The sequence below is a fragment of the Symphalangus syndactylus genome, chromosome 1 (assembly GCF_028878055.3).
Source record: "Symphalangus syndactylus isolate Jambi chromosome 1, NHGRI_mSymSyn1-v2.1_pri, whole genome shotgun sequence".
Lineage (NCBI taxonomy): Eukaryota > Metazoa > Chordata > Mammalia > Primates > Hylobatidae > Symphalangus > Symphalangus syndactylus.
This window is the reverse complement of record NC_072423.2, coordinates 112,655,189-112,676,803: the sequence shown is the minus strand read 5'-3', so window position 1 is coordinate 112,676,803 and position 21,615 is coordinate 112,655,189. Positions and strand designations below refer to the sequence as shown.

The following is a 21,615-nucleotide window of genomic DNA, read 5'->3' as shown; positions in this document are numbered from 1 at the left end:
TTATTGACCCTGATTATCATGCATTGGTGATGTTGCTACTCAAGCATATCTGAACCCAGGAGGTTCTTTGAATGCTTCCATACCCAGGCATAACCATCAGTGGGCACTTGCAGCAATCACAGCTCTCTATCAGGGTAAGTCAGCTAAGGGATCTGACCTCTTGGAAGTGAAAGTCTGTTTCCCAGTAGGTAAGCATCTTCGACCTGTAAAGGTTGGCTCTGGGGGCAGGAATTATAATACGGTTGATAAAGGAGGGAGGTAATAAGAATCAATTATGGCTTCAGGCCCAGTTGTAATGGTGGGAAATGTTATCTTTTCCACTAATCCACTTATATTGAGTCTTAAGTAGAGATCACAGCTCACCAGGTTCTTGCCTGACTCTGTGATATGCTGAGCTACATGCAGAGCTGGCGCATGGGCAGACCCAAACACAGGCAGGGGAGGATGGCACTGAACAACTTTTATGCCCCATCTCACGTCCTCTTGGCCCACATTCCTACCCTGACCATAGCTGCACTCAGGTGAAATCAAAGACCTCACCGTTTCTCTCATGCTGCTTCTAGGAGCTTCTCTGCTGCAGTGTGGGAAGCCTGCAAGAGCCCCTCAGGCTTTCTGGCAGTATGCAAGTCTGGGACTGCAAACGGGTTAGGTCTCCCTGGCAAATCACTGACAATGGATGATGAAACCAATGGACAAACAACCAGCCTCCTAGGCTTTGGTGGGAGACAGACGACCACCAACTAGATTGAAGCCCATTGTCCACAGTGGTAACCAGCTCAATACCCTATGCTTGGGATGGCATTCCCTTCTCCTTTCTTTTACTCTCTTAGTGTCCCGATGCCTGTTTTCTGAGATCCCTTCCTAAAATAAATTACTTGCACACAAGTCGCCATCTCATGCTCTGCTTTTGGGAGGCCCTGAAGCGTAGTGTAGTAGTCTGTTCTCATGCTGCTAGTAAAGCATACCCGAGACTGGGCAATTTATAAAGAAAAGAAGTTGAACTGACTCACAGTTCACATGGCTGGGGAGGCCTCACAATCATGGCTGAAGGCAAATGAGGAGCAAAGTCATGTCTTACATGGTAGCAGGCAAGAGAGCTTGTGTAGGGGAACTTCCATTTATAAAACCATCAGGTCTTATGAGACTTACTTACTGTCACAAGAATAGCACAGGAAAAGACCCAACCCAAGATTCAATTACCTCCCACCAGGTCCCTCCCACAACATGTAGGAATTATGGGAGCTACAATTCAAGATGAGATTTGGGTGGGGACACAGCCAAACCATATCACATAGACACAAGAGCTATTGAGACAAGTGTAAGCCTGTGACTCCTGGGACCACTAAACCAGAGGAAGAGCTCTTGCCTGAATTATAATTTGTGTTGGGAGGGTTCCCTTTCAAATTTATATTCTGTGGGAACTCATAATCTCAGTTGTCTTCTTACTCTCCTGTATCCTCTGTTCCTCTCTTTTGGCAAAGAACTAGAGCCTATAAATCAATTTATATTTTACCAGTCCTTCAAAATGTCCATAAGCTGCCAAATTTCCCTAAACTTGATATATTTCTCCTTAAGTCACAATCAAACTTAACAGTCTATACTCTTTGTCTTTGTTTCCTTAAATCCAAGTTCTCCATTTTCTTGCAATTTTTCACTTATAGGATCATCTAAAATTTGTGAGTGAGGTTTCTTTACATTGGAAATTTGTAGGGAAACCCCACCTGGAACATCCAGAGATGGGAAAGAGTTGGGGGTCGGAGCCACGGATAAGATACGAACGTCCCGGATTGAGACTATGTAGGAAAAACATGTCTAGTGTCTGGGAAGAGATGTTATTTCGGGAGAGAAAAAAAAGCCACTCAACTGTGGTTGCACTGCCAGAGACCCGGTTACCACCCAGTCATCCATAGCACAGAAAGTCCCCCACTTACAATGGTTTGACTTCCATTTTTCAACTTTATGATGGTATGAAAATTATATGCACTCAGTAGAAACTGTACTTAGAATTTTGAATTTTGATCTTTTCCCAGGCTAGCAACATGCAATATGATACTCTCATGATGCTGGGCAGCGGCTGTGAGCCATAGCTCCCAGGCAGCCACACGTTACAAGGGTAAACGATGGACGCTACAGTTCACTGTGCTGCCCGATAATTTTGCCCAACCATAGACTAGTGTTTTGTTTGTTTGTTTGCTTTTGTGGCAGTGTCTCACTCTGTCACTCCGGCTGGAGTGCAGTGGTGCAATCTTGGCTCACTGCAACCTTCTCCAGGGCTGAAGCAATCCTCCCACCTCAGCCTCCCAAGTAGCTGGGACTACAGGAACGTGCCACCACACCCAGCTAATATATATATATATATATATATATATATATATATATATATATATATATATAATTTTTTTTTTTTTTTTTGGTAGAGACAAGGTTTCACCATTTTGCCCAGGCTGGTCTCGAACTCCTGGCCTCAAGTGATCTGCCCATCTCAGCCTCCCAAAGTGCTGGGATTATAGGCATGAGCCACCGTGCCTGGCCTAATGTAAGTGTTCTAAGCACGTTTAGGTAGGTGAGGCTAAGCTATGATGTGCAGTATGTTAGGTGTATTAAATGCATTTTTGTCTTACAGTATTTTCAATTTAAGATGGGTTTATCCAGATGTAACCTCATTGTTAAGCCGAGGAGCATCTGTATTACCTTTGTAGGGACAGGCAAACCTACAGGAAACGTAAAATTCCCGTCTTGGTCCACAGTTCCCAGGCCCATGAGTACAAATCTTCAATGGCTAACCAGAAGACAAACCAACCCAAACTACCTGCTTCTGTAAAATGCTCTAAGAGGGATGGGAGGAGCTATCTTCTCCCCAGGACCTAAAATAAGAAGTGTGAAGCCTTAGGAAGAGACTGACATCCCCATTTATAATGAGAAAACTTTGAATCACAGAGGTTTATAAATGACTGAAATGCTTTTCAGAGAGATTATATCTTACCCTTCTCACTCCCAATGCCAGAATTCTCTGACTCAATTGCATGAGAATTCTGGCCTCTACTTTTGGGAGTGGGGGAACTGTTGGAATTTCTCAATTTTAATCATTCTTGGTTTGACTCAAGCCTTCAGCCCCAGCTCTCTTGAGCTGAACACCCTCCCTGCCTTACCCTGCCCCCTGCCCCTTTGGAAATTCTCCTTAGTCCCAGGCTTCTCACTCTGAGAGACTCAGGCAATCCTGGGCCTCTAATCCCACATTGTAGCTGTGCACGCTATTGAGCTGGGCTTTCCATCTTAGCTGTCAAGGGCCTATTGTATTTTAATTTTGTAGAAATAAGGTTTCGCTCTGTCACCCAGAGTGCAGGGGCATGATCATAGCTCACTATAGCCTAAAACTCCTGGGCTCAAGCAATCCTCTTACTTCAGCCTCCTGAGTAGCTAGGACTACAGGCATACACCACTACACCTGGCTATTTTTTTTTTTTTTTTTTTGGTAGAGACAGGGTCTCACTATGTTGCCCAGGTTGATCTCAAACTGCTGGCCTTGAGTGTCCTTTTGCTTCAGCCTCCCAAAGCACTGGGTTTACAGGTGTGAGCCACGGCACCCAGCCTAAAGAACCTATTTTATTAGGGGATTTGATGACTCAAAGTTTCCCTTTCTGCTAGTCTAATATTACAGTCACTCTTATAAAACAGCAATGGTGTGCTTTGGCTATGGTGCTGTGGCTGTGGTCTACACTTCCTGGGGTCAGGGGGTAAGACTAACAAAATACTCTACTAGGGTGCTACTGTAACAAAATACCTGAAACTGGGTAATTTACAAAGAACAACAGAAATTCTTTCCTTTTTTTTTTTTTTAAAAAGACGGGGTCTTGCTATGTTACTCAGGCTGGCCTTAAACTCCAGGCAGGGCTCAAGCAATCATCTCATCTCAGCTTCCTGAGTAGCTGGGACTCCAGGCATGTGCCACTGTACCCAGCAGAAATTTCTTTTCTCACAGTTCTGGAACTGGGAAGTCCAAGATCAGGGCTCCTGCCCCTGGACCTGAACCTGGATCTTTGGCTTTGATGTTGGACCTTGTGTGTGGATATGAACTTTGAACTTGCACCTTGGAACTAAACCTCTGACTTGGATTTGTTCTGCATTTTGGAACTCACCTTAGACCTGAACCTTGGTCATGAAATGGATCTGAATCATTCTTGGGTCTTGGACATGGGACTTGGACCTCCATGTGTATCTTGGACTTAGGACCATGATCTGGACCTTGTGAATTGACTTGGACTTTGGACTTGGACCTTGGACTAGAATTTGTCCATGGCTGTGGACCTCATCTTTGGATCTGGATCTGGACCTGGTCTTGGATGTTGGACCTAGATGCAGGCCTTGATTTGATTTGGAACATGGACTTGGTCCTTGCACATGGACCAACACCCAAGTCTTTGGAACTGCATCTTGGACCTTGGATCTGAAATTTAAACAGGTGGAGGTGACCTTTATTTCTTGTATTTGACTTTATAATTGGAAATTCAATCTCTACCTGGATCTTGGACCTGGATCTCAGACCTTGCTTTTTATTATACCTTAAACATGGAAATTGTACCTGGATTTGGACCTTTGCCTTGGACCCAGATCTGGACCCAGGGATAAGATTTGGACCTCAACTTGCAAATTTTGGTAATGAAATTTTCCTTTGCTCCTGTATTCCTTGGACCTAGGCTTCAGTCATGGATTTGGACCTTAGACGTGACCATCAGACCTTAGAGTTGAACCTAATTCCTGGTCCTCAGTCCTATAACTCAGAATGAATTATGCATAACCTTGGACTTAGAACTTAGATCTGGATCTTAGAGCTGATACTTGACCTGGTACTGGATATTTAACCTTGGACTTCAGACATGGGTTTAATCTGGGCCTTGGGATGATTTAAGATCTAGAAGTGGACCTAGAATTAGACCTTGGACTCCTGTGCCTGAGCCTGGACTTTGGAAGTGGACTTTGGGCCTTGTAACTCAACCTTGAACACGAGCCTCAAATGTAGACTGTGGGCCAGGCGCAGTGGCTCACACCTGTAATCCCAGCACTTTGGGTAGAAAGCTGAGGCAGGTGGATCACTTGAGCTCAGGAATTCGAGACCAGCCTGGGGAACATGGTGAAAACCTGGCTCTACAAAAAATAAAAAAAATTAGCCAGGCTTGGTGGCACACACCTGTAATTCCAGGTACTCAGGAGGCTGAGGCAGGAGGTTCACTTGGGCCCAGGAGGCAGAGGTTGCAGTGAGCTGAGCTTGTACCGCTGCACTCCAGCCTGGAGGACAGAGTGAGACTCTGTCTCAAGAAAAAAATAAATACATAAATAAATAAGAGAAAATACAGCATGTTTGTAAGATCTGTCTCTCGATGATCCAAGAAAGACAGGAAATAATTGCCAGAGTACTGCCTTGAGTAGGTGGGAGAAGACAGGATCTTCTGCACAGATTGGGTAACTAAATAGGAACTTGGAAGGTTCGCCCATTGTTCATCCTAACAAGAAGGAAGCAGAGTACATAAGCACAGATGCAGAAAGGTGGCTCAGTGTGGTCTTGGGAGTCTGAAAAGTTTCTCTTCTGGCTGTTTTTGTTACTTTCCTGAAATAGGACGTAAGGTTAACAGCTGGAGAGTGAGGAAGGGGGAGGAGGCGTTGGAGGTTTGAAGAGAAGGGAGAATACATGAATATACCTAGGAAAGTGGAGGAGCGGACAGTCTAGGAAGACGTGAGAGACGTAAGAGTGGGATGCAGAAGGGACTATGACTTAAGAGTAAGATTTACTGATTTAAGATTTTCTTTTTTAGCTTAAAAGTAAGAGCATGGTGGCTCATGCTTGTAATCCTAGCACTTTGAGAGGCTGAGATGGGTGAATCGCTTGAGCCCAGGAGTTCAAGACTAGCCTGGGCAACATGGCAAAACCCCATCTCTACAAAAAATACAAAAATTTGTCCAGCATAATGGAGCATGCCTGTAGTCCCAGCTACTTGGGAGGCTCAGGTGGGAAGATCACCTGAGTCCGGGAGGTGGCAGTGAGCCGAGATCACGCCACTGCATTCCAGCCTAGGTGACAGAGTGAGACCCTGTCTCAAAAAAAAAAAAAAAAAAAGAATTTAGAGATGGAGGAATTCTAATAATGTCAAAGATTAGAGTATGGATACTATTCATTACCATTAATAAAGGAACAATACACCTGGTACTGTGCTGGGTGACAGGGATACAGGCATGAATAAAACAGCCTTTGCGCTAATGAAATTTGTTCTCCCAGCAGAAAGCCAGATTTTAAACAAATAAGCTATGAGGCTGGTCTGAAGGTAGTGAGTTATCTCAATTGTTCACAGTTAGTTAGAGGTTGAACGCCTTGTTCTACTCTTTCCCCTTTCTCACTGCTGCACTTGACTAGTCTTTAAAAAAAAAAAAAGATAGGAATCATGACTTAATTACAATGGTGGTACATGTTATGAAGAGCATGATACACTGCATGACAGAGTAAAGAACTAGGAGAACCTAGCTGGATTGCAGGATGTAGGAAGGCCTTCCTATGAAAAGTACATTTAAGTTGGGACCTGAAGGAGAAACAGGAATGAGCCAGGCAAGAAGTAGAGGGACCTCATGGGTAAAGACCCTAGCAGGTAGAGAATGTCCATCAAGCTCCAGCACTAGGAGTGGGTGAGTGGTGAGAGAGGATACTGAAGAGTGCTGTGGGGGAGTGCTGGTCTTTATTCAGTGTGCAGTGGAGAGTTTTAAATGGGGGTGACCTGAAAAGATGGACATTTTAAAATAATTTTTTTTTTGAGATGGAGTTTTGCTCTTGTTGCCCAGGCTGGAGTGCAATGGCGTGATCTCAGCTCACCGCAAACTCCATCTCCTGGGTTCAAGTGATTCTTCTGCCTCAGCCTCCCAAGTAGCTGGGATTATAGGCAGGCACCACCATGCCCAGCTAATTTTGTATTTTTAGTAGAGACAGGGTTTCACCATGTTGGTCAGGCTGGTCTCGAACTCCCGACCTCAGGTGATCTGCCCTGCCCACCTTGGCCTCCCAAAGTGCTGGGATTACAGGCGTGAGCCACCACACCTGGCCTAAAAAACAATACTTTTTTAATGTGTGTGGAAAGGTGGATTAAAGTTGGGGGTGGATGGTGAGAGTGGAAGAGACAAATTGGGAGGCCTGAGATCCAGCAAGAGATGAAGGTCGCTTGGGCCAGGATGGAGCAGTGGATGTGGAGAGCAGCAGACACACCTGAGAACGATTTCAGATGTGGGTGCAAGACTCGGTGTTTCCCTCCCTCTTCTCTCCTGGCTGCTCCTCCCTTATTGCTCTTGCCTGAGCTCACAGATGCCCCACACCTAGTCTTCATCTGAAAACCTGTGAGAAAAGATGATTAAGTCTAAATTTTGGAGTGGCTACACAGCAATACTGTAGCAATAGGTAACTAGTGTGCACAGCTAAAGAGAGGAGGAAAACCAACACATGTTCACGATTGTTCAATGTGACATTAATTATAATAGCAAAATTTTGGAGACTATTTAAATGCCTGTTATTGAACAGATTATGGTATGCCCACACATGGAGTATTACACAGCTGTAAAACACAGAATAAAGAAGACCGTTATGAGCTTATATGAAGTGACTTCTAGATTATATTTCAGGGTTAAAAAAAAGACAAAATGCAAAGGAGTATCATGAAGTATGCTATCTTTTGTGTGAGGAGGAAGGGGAAACACATTTTTTCAAAAAGAAATGTAAGAGTAAACTAGAAACAAATACAATGGATTTTTTTTTTTTTTTTTTGAGACAGGATCTCGCTGTCACCCAGGCTGGAGAGCAGTGGCACAATCACGGCTCACTGCAGCCTCCACTTTCCAGGCTCAAGTGATCCTCCTGCCTCAGCCTTCCAAGTAGCTGGGACTACAGGCATGTGCCACCATTTTTATTTTGTTTTAAATTTTATTTTATTAAAATTAAAAAAAAATTTTTTTTACCTGAACTACACAGATGTAAAAAATTATTTTATTTTTCTTTTTTTTTTTTTTTTTTTTTTTTGAGACGGAGTCTCGCTCTGTCGCCCAGGCTGGAGTGCAGTGGCGCAATCTCGGCTCACTGCAAGCTCCGCCTCCCGGGTTCACGCCATTCTCCTGCCTCAGCCTCTCCAAGTAGCTGGGACTACAGGCGCCCGCCACCACGCCCGGCTAATTTTTTTTGTATTTTTAGTAGAGACGGGGTTATCACCGTGGTCTCGATCTCCTGACCTCGTGATCCGCCCGCCTCGGCCTCCCAAAGTGCTGGGATTACAAGCGTGAGCCACCGCGCCCGGCCAAAAAATTATTTTATTTTTCTAAAAAGATGCAACAAATTATTTCTTACTGTAAATGACAATTTATAATTGTATAAATTTATGGGTTTATAGCCAGGCGGGGTGGCTCACACCTGTAATCCCAGCACTTTGGGAGGCCGAGGCAGGTGGATCACCTGAGGTCAGGAGTTTGAGACCAGCCTGGCCAACATGGTGAAACCCCGTCTCTACTAAAAATACAAAAATTAGCTGGGTGTGGTGGCAGGCGCCTGTAATTCCAGCTACGCGAGAGGCTGAGGCAGGAGAATCGCTTGAACCCGAGAGGTGGAGGCTGCAGTGAGCCAAGATTGTGCCATCGCACTCCAGCCTGGGGACAAGAGAGACTTCGTCTCAAATAAATAAATAAATAAATAAATAAATAAATAAATAAATTTATGGGTTACAAAATGATGTCATAATCTGTGGATACAATGTGGAATAATTAAATCAAGCTAGTTAACATATCCATCACTTCAAATACTTAGCATTTTGAAGTGAGAACATTTGAAATTTAGTCTTAGCAATTTTGAAATGTATAATACTCTACTAACTATATTCACCACACTGTGCAACAGAACTCAAAAAAATTATAAAATGTATTCTTCCTGTCAGAGATTTTGTACCCTTTGACCATTATTTACATTTTTTAAATGCAACAAAATATCAATTTCAAAACAGCCATGAAAAATTGAGTGTGTTTAACCATACTCAGCTGATAATAGGGCAAATGAGTTGAACAGAATAACATTCTATTCTATGTTTAATGAACTGGCAACAAGAGAAAGTTGGTGGAAGAAAGGCAGAGGAACTTCGGCAAGAATTAGAACCGACGGCCTCCCATCGTCTGGGAGGTGAGGAGCGCCTCTGCCCGGCCGCCCCGTCCGGGAAGAAATGAGGAGCGCCTCTGCCCGGGCGCCCCATCCGGGAAGAAGTGAGGAGCGCCTCTGCCCGGCCGCCCCATCCGGGAAGAAGTGAGGAGCGCCTCTGCCCGGCCACCCATCGTCTGGGAAGTGAGGAGCGCCTCTGCCCGGCCACCCACCGTCTGGGAAGTGAGGAGCGCCTCTGCCCGGCTGCCCCATGCGGGAAGAAGTGAGGAGCGCCTCTGCCCGGCCGCCCCGTCCGGGAAGAAGTGAGGAGCGCCTCTGCCCGGCCGCCCCGTCCGGGAAGAAGTGAGGAGCGCCTCTGCCCGGCCGCCCCGTCCGGGAAGAAGTGAGGAACGCCTCTGCCCGGCCGCCCCGTCTGGGAGGTGAGGAGCGCCTCTGCCCGGCCACCCATCGTCTGGGAGGTGAGGAGCGCCTCTGCCCGGCCACCCATCGTCTGGAAAGTGAGGAGCGCCTCTGCCCGGCTGCCCCATCTGGGAAGTGAGGAGTGCCTCTGCCCGGCCACCCATCGTCTGGGAAGTGAGGAGCGCCTCTGCCCGGCCACCCATCGTCTGGGAAGTGGGGAGCGCCTCTGCCCGACCACCCATCGTCTGGGAAGTGAGGAGCGCCTCTGCCCGGCCACCTATCGTCTGGGAAGAAGCGAGGAGCATCTCTGCCTGGCCGCCCCGTCTGGGAAGTGAGGAGCCCCTCTGCCCGGCCGCCCCGTGTCTGGGTAGAAGTGAGGAGCTCCTCTGCCTGGCCGCTCCGTCTGGGAGGTCTACCACGGAGGCCAGAAGCAATGTGGGGGCTGGACGTGGTGGCTCACGCCTGTGGTCCCAGCACTCTGGGGGGCGAGGCGGGTTGATCACTTCGGGCTAGGAGTTCGAGACCAGTCTGGCCAACTTGGCGAAACATGAAGAATACAACGGACAAACCAACCAACCAACTCAATGACAACAAAACAGGTCTACCCTGGAGTCATACTCTAATTTTTTCTATTTTCCTCCCTTTCTGATCCTTTATCCCACTTTCTTTTTCTTCCTCTTCCTTCTCCCTCTTGTCAAATAGAGGATTGAGTTATTATCACTGATCCATATAAAGTCCCTCTCTCATTTATTTTAACTCCCACCCCCATTTCTATTCCCCGACTTCCCATGTGCAACCTTCCTAATATGTTTGATACGCATCTTTTTGTTTGTATGTATTTTTAGAAAATGTTTATTGTTTTTGTATGCAAAAAAAATTAATAAAAAAAAAAAAATTAGAACCGAGGGGCTCCATAATCATCTGACATCAGTCCCTATGTTATATCTATGGTTAGAAATGTACACGATAGGAACTCCAAGAATCTTAGGATTCTTCTTTTAAGGTCCCAGGTTCGTGGCTACACCACTTATGCTGAGTTACTCTCTGTGCTAAGCAGTCATCTGCATAGATTCCTTCCTGTGCATGGTAATTTGGTAATCGTTCAAATTTTGGATCCTTGGCAATCCCTTAAGCCACTTGATACTTCGCCCCAATTTCTCAGTTTTGGCCATTACACAATCAGTTATACAAGGGATACACTTGGCATATAGACAGTTCATCACTGATTGCAGTACGTCTCATTTGGCTCCAATGGAAAAGTTGGTAACGTTGGAATCAAACAGGATGTGGTAAGGTGGACCCAGCTGTGTAATATATTGGAAAAATTAGCAGGAAGGGTATTGGGGAACTTTTCTTTCCTTCAGCATGCTGGGATATTTCTTTTCTTTTTAGGTCTTTATCATTTTCTTTAAGCCTGTGATATCAGAGACTAAGCATGTGCTTCATGGTCGCAGACTTCCTTGTTTTCTTTTGCTCTCCCATGCTCATGTCATACTCTTGTTTATTTTTTTAAGACAGGGTCTCACTCTGTCACCCAGGCTGGAGTGTGTGCAGGGCTCAAACTGCACTGAAGCCTCAATCTCTCAGGCTCAAGCAATCCTCCCACTTTGCCTCCCAAGTAGCTGGGACACAAGCATGCACCACCACACTCAGCTGATTTTTTTATTTTTATTTTTGTAGACACAGGGGTCTCACCATGTTGTCCAGGCTGGTCTCAAACTCCCGGACTTAAGTGATCCTCCCACCTCAGCCTCCCAAAGTGTTGGAATTACAGGCATGAGCCACTGCGCCCAGCCTATTTTTACTTGTTATAGAGACAAGGTCTCACTATGTTGCCCAGGCTACAATTGGTTTGCTATAGGGAATAGTTTTTTTTGTTTTGTTTTGTTTTGTTTTTTTTGAGACAGAGTCTCGCTCTTTCACCGAGGCTGGAGTGCAGCGGCGCTATCTCGGCTCATTGCAAACTCCACCTCCCGGGTTCAAGTGATTCTCCTGCCTCAGCCTCCCGAGTAGCTGGGACTACGGGCACGTGCCACCACGCCCAGCTAATTTTTGTATTTTTAGTAGAGATGGGGTTTCACCGTGTTAGCCAGGATGGTCTTGATCTCCTCACCTTGTGATCCGCCTGCCTCGGCCTCCCAAAGTGCTGGGATTACAGGCATGAGCCACCGCACCTGGCCATCTAAACTTAATTATCTCCCAAATGTCCCATTTCCAAATATCACATTGGGGGTTAGGACTTCAACATATGAATTTTAGGGGGATATAATTCAGTCCATAGCACTTTGTCTTTTGGTGGACCTGGGTGCTGGGTGTGGTCGTTACTATTGGAGTGTCATTGCTCTCATGTCAGTGCAAAGGACTATACGTACCTACATACATACAAAAACATATTTACATCTCTGTAGATCGAAATACACGAGTTCACACTCATATCTCCAATTCGACACCACAGGGTTTATTCTATTTTCTCCCTTTCCATATTTGTGGGAGCCAGGTTTTTATGAGACAATTTTATTGGGAGATAATTCTGTGTCTCTTGTGGGTGTCTTAATTGTCGGAGATTTTGTACCCTTTGACCACCATTTAAATTTTTTAAATGCAACAAAATATCAATTTTGTTGATATTTTGTGGGCTGAGATGTTGACAGATTTTGTTCCAGACTATTTCAAGGATTTTTTTTTTTTTATTGAGATGGAGTTTCACTCTTGTTGCCCAGGCTGGAGTGCAATGGCATGATCTCGGCTTACCGCAACCTCCACCTCCCAGGTTCAAGCGATTCTCCTGCCTCAGCATCCTGAGTAGCTGGGATTACAGGCATGTGCCACCACGCTTGGCTAATTTTTGTATTTTTAGTAGAGATGGGGTTTCTCCATGTTGGTCAGGCTGGTATCGAACTCCCAACCTCAGGTGATCCGCCCACCTTAGCCTCCCAAAGTGCTAGGATTATAGGCGTGCCACTGTGCCCAGGTATTTCAAGGACTTTTGTATAGCAAATGGCCTTAGAAGACAGAGATAGTATCTCCTTAAGATTGTGGTTCCTTAGCCATGATGCAAACCTGCTGTGTGTAACACTTTCCTGGGCCTGCCAGTATTGCCCTGTGGGACTTGGAAGGCAAGGGAGACCAAGGCTAACACAATGCCTGCTATGCCCTGAGCAGTAGTCTCTGCCCAAGTAATCTTGTGTTTTCTGCCAGCATTCATGAAGCTGGCTCCCTAACACAAGAAGTTGTTGAAAGTTCTACTCAGCTTCTTAGCCTCTCAGCTGCCTCTTCCAGAATCAGCAGGTGCCCTTATGGGAAAAGTGGCTCTAAGTCCCAGGTTCACTTCTCTGAGTTTCCTTCGTGTCCTGAATTTTGGTTCTATATTGCCAGCTGATGCTTTCAGATAGATGCTGTTTATATTTTGCACAGCTTTTCTAGTTGTTCTCTATGTTCAGTGGATCCAAATTTCCTGGTATACCATTAGTGAAAGTGGTAGATGGTGAAGGCAATTTTCAACTCAAAGGTTTCAAGGCCACCAAAAAGAGAAATACACATGTACTGAGAAAGAAAAGTCAAGACCTGTCATAAGAAGTGTCACAGGTTTCTTAGGTCACACATACAAAACTGACCAATATATTCCTGAAAATAAACAGACTGTCTAGTGCCCCAGACCCCTCCTATGGATACCCTATTTGACCTTGAGGCTTAGTTCCAAAGCCAGCTACATCTTTTATAAAAAGCCTTTCCACCCTATCTCCTTCACCTCCTCACCCAGCCAAAGGAAACCTTCTTTCCTCTGTTCTCCCACAGGACTTTATACCTCTGTTAGGGCACTTCTCCATCTCTGCCACATGTTATAGTTGGCTGACTACCCAAATCCATAATTAGCAACTTGAGGACCCAATCATGTCTTAACCATCTTTGCATTTTTCAGTATGGTCTTGAATAGAGAATTTATGAAAATAAATGTTTGCATAAGCTGATAAAGGAGATGAAGAAAAACGCACAGAAGGAGAAAACCAAGGGTGTGGGATCAGAAAATCCAAGAGAAGAGAGTGTTTCTGGAGAATGAAGCAATAACTGAATGCTGCTGAGAAGTCAGAATGATGAAGCCTGAAAAGTTTCCCCTAAATGTGGCAGCATAAAGGGTTCAGGAGAACACTGACTTTTATTGAGGAAGACAGGCCAAATGTTGTTTGGAGTCACTGCATTTTTTAGGCAAGTCAATTAGACAAGCTTCTTCTTTTTTTTTTTTTTTTTAGACAGAATCTCGCTCTGTCGCCCAGGTTGGAGCGCAATGGCACGATCTCGGCTCACTGCACCCGCTGCCTCCTGGGTTCAAGCAATTCTCTTGCCTCAGCCTCTGAGTAGCTAGGATTACAGGCATGCACCACCATGCCTGGCTAATTTTTGTATTTTTAGTAGAGATGGGGTTTCACCATGTTGGTCAGGCTGGTCTCGAACTCCTGACCTTGTGATCCACCCACCTCGGCCTCCCAAAGTGCTAGGATTATAGGCGTGAGCCACCGCGCCCAGCCTGGCAAGCTTCTTCTTGAAGAAGGATGAACAGTTCTCAGCAAAGAGGAGTCATCATTCTTCTGAACCACCATAAACATTCCAGAGAAGAGGTAGATAGAAAGCTAGATTCTGGAGGATGTGCTGTGGTGAGCTAGGCCCTCAGGCAGGTGGTGGTGCCCAGCAGAAATGGCACTGTAAGCCCAGGCTTCCCTGGTCCTAGGAGAATGTTTTAGACTAGATATCTAGGAGAAAAGTCTGGGCACTGCCACTGGTCTTCACAGACCTGCATCAGGCTGGTCCTAGGCCTCCTGTTCCAGCTACATAGTGGACACCTCCCTCTGGGCTATAGCACACAGGGCCACAGCGCAACTGGGGCTCTTCCTCCTCATACCAGCGCTGTTCACTGAAGTCAGGGAAGAAGGCTGCAATCTCTCTGCTGGCTGAAACTACAGAGTCTGTAAAGGGAGATAAGACAGAGAAGGGGTTCTCACATGGTAGAAGCAAGAGGCAGTCATAATCAGGTTCAGAATCCTGAGCCTCTACTCTGCCTGCCCCTTCAGTCCTGGGGCATATAAAGAAAGTCCACAGGCCACATCTGCCAACATGGCTACAAAGACCAGAAACACAAATGGAAGAAAGCTCATTGGAGGGACCTGGCTGTCAACTCTACCACACAGCCTGCCCGCTAACCCCAAAATATCCTATGGCTATGGACAGGGGACTCACCTGAACCATGGGTGGTGTTGCGGGTGTCGGTGAGGCCGAAACTCCCACGGATGGAATCTGGGGCCACATGGCGTGCTCGGAAGACTCTGGTGGGTCCCATGAGTGTCCTCCAAAGCTGGATGGCATCCTTGTGGGCGAGGATGTAGGCTCGGATTGGCCCGCTGTGAACAAAACAAGCACATGTAAAGAATCTGGCCATCTAGACTAGAAAGGTGTGCTATGAGCAGGGCCTGAATAAAAACACACTCTACGTTCCGAGAGTTTTCCTGCCTTTCCAGCTGAGTACCAGTGCTGCTTCAAATAGGTGATGCAGGGCCCCTGCTGGTGTACACAAAGCCTGCAGAGATCAGCAGGGTGGCTATGCAGCATTCAACGGGACTCTTCTAACCACCACAGGACAGGTGCCTAACAGATCAGCATCGGCTCAGTGATAGCCCCAAACCCATGTTTCTTCAGATTTGACATTGATTACAACTTTATTTTTTGAGATAGAGTCTCACTCTGCTGCCCAGGCTAGAGTACAATGGTGCAATCTCGGCTCACTGCAACCTCTGCTTCCTGAATTCAAGTGATTCTCCTGCCTCAGCCTCCCAAGTAGTTGGGATTACAGGCACCCGCCACCATGCCCAGCTAATTTTTTTGTATTTTTTTTTTTGGTTTTTTTGAGACGAAGTTTCACTCTTGTTGCCCAGGCTAGAGTGCAGTGCCACGATCTTGGCTCACTTCAACCTCCGCCTCCCGGGTTCAAGCGATTCTCCTGCATCAGCCTCCCGAGGAGCTGGGATTACAGGCACCTGCCATGATGCCAGGCTAATTTTTTGTATTTTTAGTAGAGACGGTGTTACACCATGTTGGCCAGGCTGGTCTCAAACTCCTGACCTCAAGTGATCCACCTGCCTCGGCCTCCCAAAGTGCTGGGATTACAGGCATGAACCACTGTGCCTGGCCTGATTACAACTTTAAAGAATGGCAGTGAAATGAACAAATCCATTTAGGGGCAGGGGAGATTAGCCTCAGTGGATAAAGATGCTGGAACCAAATTAGAAGTACCTGGCCATGAACTCCACCAGCCGCTGATAGAAAAAACGCCCTGCAAAGAGAGAGGACCTTCATCAAAATACCTTCATCCTGGTGCCCAAGGCAACTTTCTGTACTTCTACCTCCTTACCTAGAATAATAAAAATTGTTTTAAAGAAAAGAACAAGGACCTTGGAGTCTGACAAACCTGGGTCTGAATCCAGGGTCTGCCACTTAAAACCTGCGTAGTTTTGGGTAAATCATTAACCTCGTAAACTTGGCTTCCTAATCTGTGTACGAGGGATATGACAACACCTACTTTTTAGGGTTGTTGGGAAAACTGAATGAAAAAATGAGCATTAGGACAATGTCTGACGGTAAACATTCATTCACTATATGTTAACTACTGATATTATCAAGACATAAAACTAAGTTTCTAGTTGGGACTACAAGGTAGAACCCTCCTTGGGAAAAAAAGATGGATAATCATGAAAAGTGTGTGTTTTAAACCAAGATTTTAGAAAACTGGCTGCAACTGTACACGGTTGATAGGTTAGAGAGCCTGCCATTGTGTTCCAGATAAAATCTCTCTTATGGCCTCTTGGGATTGAGGCACCTTCTATTCAGAGGACTACTGATCCTACCTTCATGCTCTCGGTAAAACCTCTGGCAATCTTCCTTTCTCCACAGTAGTTCTCTCATTCGTACAATCAGGAACTTGTTGCTTAGAATCTGCTGATGAACAGCCTGAATAGAGACCACCCCCAAAATAAAAATCAATCAGGAGACTGAAACTGACCAAAAGAAACCATGAGGACCACTTGTTGCTCAGGACTTGAGGGTTTGTCCCGAGGGTGAGAAGACGAGGTGGGGTGAGGTCAAGACCTTCAGTCACACAGCCAGAGTGTGCGCCTTGGGTGAAAGGGGATAGGATGCGCTGTCTCTGCTCTTCCATACCTGTAACCCCTTGAGCTCAAGACCACAGGACCCACCACTCAGACCACCATAAAAGTCTTGTTAGTGGTCCTGCCTTGAGTTTCTCTCACTCCCTCCAAACCATCACACTTGATAGATGAGAAACTCTATAATTTACATGTCACACTCTGGTCAGAAGGTGTTAAGTAGTTCCTGTTATTCAAGGAATGAAGTGCAACCACTTTAGCCCAGTGCTCAAGGTTATACTTTCCTTGCTCTGTACCAATTCTCTAGTCTCACCATTGCAGGCTGCCTGCGGCCCTCAGACCCATCACATGCATTCCTGCCTCAGCGTCTCCCTTCTGTGCAACACCTATCCTTCTCCTGGCACTAACCAAAGTTTACCATTCCTTTGAGGCCCAGCTGAGTCCTGCCACTTCCAGGCCCCCATTCCTGATTGCTTGGATCCTCCTCTGCACCATAGTGGGCTTACTTAGCAGTGCTACTCAGTTAGTATTTATTAAACTATGGTACGCAGAATGTGAAAATGACCCCGAGCCCCACCAAGATTTCCCACCCTAATCTCCAGGACTGTGAATATGATGCAGTATGATTATGTTACATTACGTAACATAACAATAGGGATTTTGGAGGTATAATTAAAGTTACTAACCAGTTGGTTCTGCTGTAATCAAAAGGGAGATTATCCAGGTGGGCCTAATTAATCACATGAGCCCTGTGGGATTAGAATTGTGAAGGCTTCTCAATGCCAGGCATTTTCTCTGGCTAGAGGCTGAAGAAGTCAGATTCAAAGCATAAGAAGGATTCAATGCACTGCAGCTGTCTTGAAGACAGACTGGGCCACGTGATGAGGGATGTGAGTGGTTTCTAGAAACTGAAAGGAGTTCCTGCCTGAAGGCCAACAGGGAAATGGCAGCCTCAGTCCTACCATCATTAGAAATCAACTCTGCCAACAACTTGAATGAGTCTGGAAGTGAATTCTTCCCCCAGACCCTCCAGATAAGGGCCTGGTCAGCCAATACCTTGACTTTGGCCTTGTGAGACCTTAAGCAAACAACTCAGCCAAGCCTACTGGACCTCTAAACTATTGAACTGTGAAATAACAAATAAGTGTTTTGAGCTCTCAAGTCTGGAGTAATGTGTTATGTAGCAATAGAAACTAACAAATATACACTGTCTTGAGATTTGGTTCTATTATTGCTTTGGGTCCTTTCTTATATTTTAGGTCTGCCTCAAGTCTCCAATAGATTCTTAGTCTCCTTAGGTCAGAGTTCATGGCTTCTAGCTTTGCCTCCACAGCATCCAGCACAAGTCTGTGTTGTCAGTCACCATAAATGGCCCAATGGCACCTGAAGCAGTGGCAATTCCCAGGGCATGCGGTAGAGGCTTAGGATTCATTCTTACCTCCAGAATCAGCGGATGGGCGACTGCGTCAGGCTTGATCAGGGCTAGAGTGAGCTGGAGAGCCTGAGGGCTTCGCAAGATTGAGGCCATGTCACTCCTGCCATTAGAGAGCTGTATTAGGAACCCCTCAGGACGGCACTCCCGGCCTTCCCTACATTGGAGCCACGCAGCCTTGCAAGCCAACGAGCGCTCTCACTCCTGACACTCATAAAGAACCTGACAGTTTCATCTTAAGGCCATATACATTATTTTACTTAATTGCCCATTTGGGCTCATGGGATCAGGGGAGGGGAGTGGTAGAGGGAGCATTCAAGCTCCCCCGTGCAGTATACAATCTAGTGCAACTGTAAGCCTATGAGGGAGTTACCCATTCAAAAGAAACTCAAGTTTAAATACTACCTGTCTCTGCCAATATCCCTTCCTAACTTCCTTTTGTATTTTACAGAGGATTTACAATTTATACTCCTAAACAGCCTATCCACAAGGCCTATTTATAATGATGAATTCATCTCTTAAAATCTTCCATCCCATAGTGCTCTCCTATCAAATCTAGAATTGGAAGATTGATGGACAGGAACTGAGGTGCTACCAGGGTACCAAAAAGTCTGCTGGATAAACACCATCTCCATTCTAATATTATGGAGAGATCAGGATCTCCTGTGCCCAAATCAAACCTGTTAATACACTCAGCTGTCCTCAGTGGCAAGACCTGTCAACACGCAACTCCAACATCTGAAACAGTGCCTGACACAAAGGTGCTTGATCAATTTTATTTACTAAATAAACCTATATAGTTTTATTTCTATTCATCTTTGTATTCCTAATGTCTAGCATGGTGTAAGAGCTCAATATTGTAGAAATGATATAATGGACATAAAAGCATTTTATAAACTGGACTAAGGGAATTTTGAGGTCTTTTCCAACTGTGAAATCTGAGTTATACGTGAGAAATTTATCACCTCTGCAGGGGTAAAGACTTTGTCTCAAAATCTTATCTCAATATTATCTCTCATTTGGCCATGTGTAGTGGCTCACACCTGTAATATCAGTACTTGAGGCCAGGAGTTTGACCTAGGCAACAAAGCAAGACCCTGACTCTACTACATATGTGTGTGTGTGTGTGTGTGTGTGTGTGTGTATAATATATATGTGTGTATATACATAAAATCTCTCATTTGTCAACAAATACAGAGAAGGCTTCCATTAACATAGGCAGGGACAGAGTCTAGACAACATTCTCATTTATCTTATCCTAAAACCTGTCAATCATGTTAAAGGTGGTATTAGAATCTGGCCCAAGCAAAGAAACTGCCATGGTCTCTCCTATTCATGTCCTTTCTACAGCTTTCAACCAGATTTTCCACTCAAACCATAAAGCCACACCCAATCTAACCAGTACAAGATCAGCTAACCCACTCTCCCTAATGCCACAGGTGGTAACATGTCATTTTCAGCAGCTGTCTATAGAGACATCCATGACACCTCCCCTCCCTCACTCTTCATATCCACACGATCACCAACTTCTGGCAATTTTCCCTACCTAATATATCTCAAAACCCATACCATTCTCCCACCCTCAACTGCTACCACCATAACTTTAAGACATCATCATTCCCCTCTGGACATCTTGACAGCCTCCTCTTTGGTCTCCCAGTTTCTGTCCTGCTAACCTCTACAATCTCCACACAGCAGCCAAAGTGACCCAAACATGCAAATCTAATCATATGGTTCCCCTCCTTAACCCTTTAAAGGGCACCCTGCTCTTAGAATAAAAACCAAAATCCTTATCACGGCCTCCCAGGCTCTGCATGATCTTGTGGTTCCCCACGTACCTCTCTAGCCTCATCTGGAACCCCGCACTCTGTAAGTTTCTCTAGCTCCAACCTCATGGGCCTTTCAGTTTTCAAAGACTTTCCGGCTTGACAGCCTTTGTGTGAGTAGTTTTCGCAGTCTTGAATGTGCTTTCTCTGGTTGCCTCCTGCTCACCTTAGTGATCTTAGCTCACTTCCCGTTATACTTTCTCACAGCTCCTTGCAAGTTCCCTTCAGTTTCTTCTTCACCACCAGAAGGTGTAAGCAGTACCTAGCACACAGCTGGCTCTTAACAGTATCTGAATGAACCAACGAATGCACCTCATCCAGCTATTCCAAGGCCAGGCTGCTAGGGGTTCTCGTGGCAAGAACACGCAGCCTGTAGGGAGGACATGGTTCCTTTACTAATGCAGCTAAGTTGTGGCTGTCTTGACTCTTGGTTTACAACAAACTGACAAGTCGAAAATCCTGTTAGACTTAAAGGTGACTCCATCAGAGAATTAAAAATTTTAGGCAGGGCGCGGTGTCTGACGCCTGTAATCCCGGCACTTTGAAAGACCGAGGCGGGCGGATCACGAAGTCAGGAGATCAAGACCATCCTGGCCAACCATGGTGAAAGCCCGTCTCTACTAAAAATACAAAAAAATTAGCCAGGCGTAACGGCGCGCGCCTATAGTCACAGTTACTAGGGAGGCTGAGGCAGGAGCACTGCTTGAACTCTGGAGGCGGAGGCTGCAGTGAGCCGAGATCGCGCCACTGCACTCCAGCCTGGCGACAGAGCCAGACTCCGTCTCCAAAAAAAAAAAAAAAAAGTAAAGCTGTCGGTACACTGCCCCCCCAGCACTCGAGGGGGACACCACTCGGCTTCCTGGAGGGCGACGGCCCAGCCCTGGTCCACCCACGCGTGGCCGGGACCTGCGCCCCTACCCCTGTGGCCACGCCCTCCAGCCCCCGGGTCACGGCCTCAACTCTCGACCCAGCCCCCTACTTCTCTAGGCCTGCAACCGCGCAGCCCTCACCCCTCGTACCCGGGGCCTAAGCCCACTCCAGATTCTGGGTCATTCGGAGCCCCAGTGCAGCGGAAGTCCGACTCCGGGTTCACCTGGTCCTCCGGCACAAGCCCCGGCCACCAGGCGCCACGCTGGATAGCCTGCGGCCCTCGCGGGTCCTTCAGGCGCTCGCTGGGCAGCCCTGCTCGGGGTCCTCGTCCGGTTGCGCCGCGGGGTGAGGCAAGGTGTGAGGTTTCCCAGGCCCACGCACTTGCCGCGGACGGGACGAGAGGATGAAGCCGTCCTGGGCGCCGGAACTCGCTTGTGGGAACCGCCCCTCGGGAGCCGGCCTGGGCGCCGTCGGCGGGAGGGAGTGCTGGGTCGGGTGCTGGCGCAGCGCTACACAGGGTGGCGGAACCCAGAGGACCGGACGGGCCCGTTCAGGGTGGCGGCCCGGCGGGGGCGATGCCCGCCAGCAGAGACACCGACGGGAACCTTGCCCAGTTATTTTCTTTGCCTAGGGTAGTTCCTGGAACATGGTTGATGCCCAGTATTTGTCAAAAGTACGCGGAGGGCAAAGAACTTAAGTGCTCGATCGCGAAGGCACAGGCCCTTCAAAGTCTTTTGAGCTCGGAGCGATACATGAGCATGAAGGATCGTAGCTAATATG

The 21,615-nt window shown here is 46.5% G+C and overlaps 1 protein-coding gene and 1 pseudogene across 18 annotated transcripts in view; both read right to left on the bottom strand.

Annotated features, from left to right (window-relative positions):
* NME6 (NME/NM23 nucleoside diphosphate kinase 6) overlaps positions 1–21,358 on the bottom strand; it is a 51,287-nt gene extending 29,929 nt beyond the window's left edge. For 3 of the 18 annotated variants that reach the window (XR_010113882.1, XM_063610642.1, XM_063610640.1), the window contains exons 1-4: positions 20,985–21,188; positions 18,146–18,242; positions 16,450–16,552; positions 14,789–14,949 (exon numbers count right to left, since the gene is read on the bottom strand). Coding sequence is in view for 16 of the 18 variants with exons in the window: in XM_063610642.1 (XP_063466712.1) it covers positions 14,789–14,949; positions 16,450–16,552; positions 18,146–18,235 (354 nt within the window). In the remaining 2 variants the exon portion in view is untranslated. Of the gene's footprint in view, positions 1–11,996; positions 14,518–14,788; positions 14,950–15,838; positions 15,879–16,449; positions 16,553–18,145; positions 18,243–19,977; positions 20,336–20,975 lie in introns of those variants that run through there. The other 15 variants (XM_063610648.1, XM_063610646.1, XR_010113883.1 and 12 more) reach the window with 13 other exon arrangements.
* LOC129482586 (rRNA-processing protein FCF1 homolog) lies at positions 10,382–11,087 on the bottom strand (annotated as a pseudogene).
* Positions 21,359–21,615: the final 257 nt, after the last annotated feature.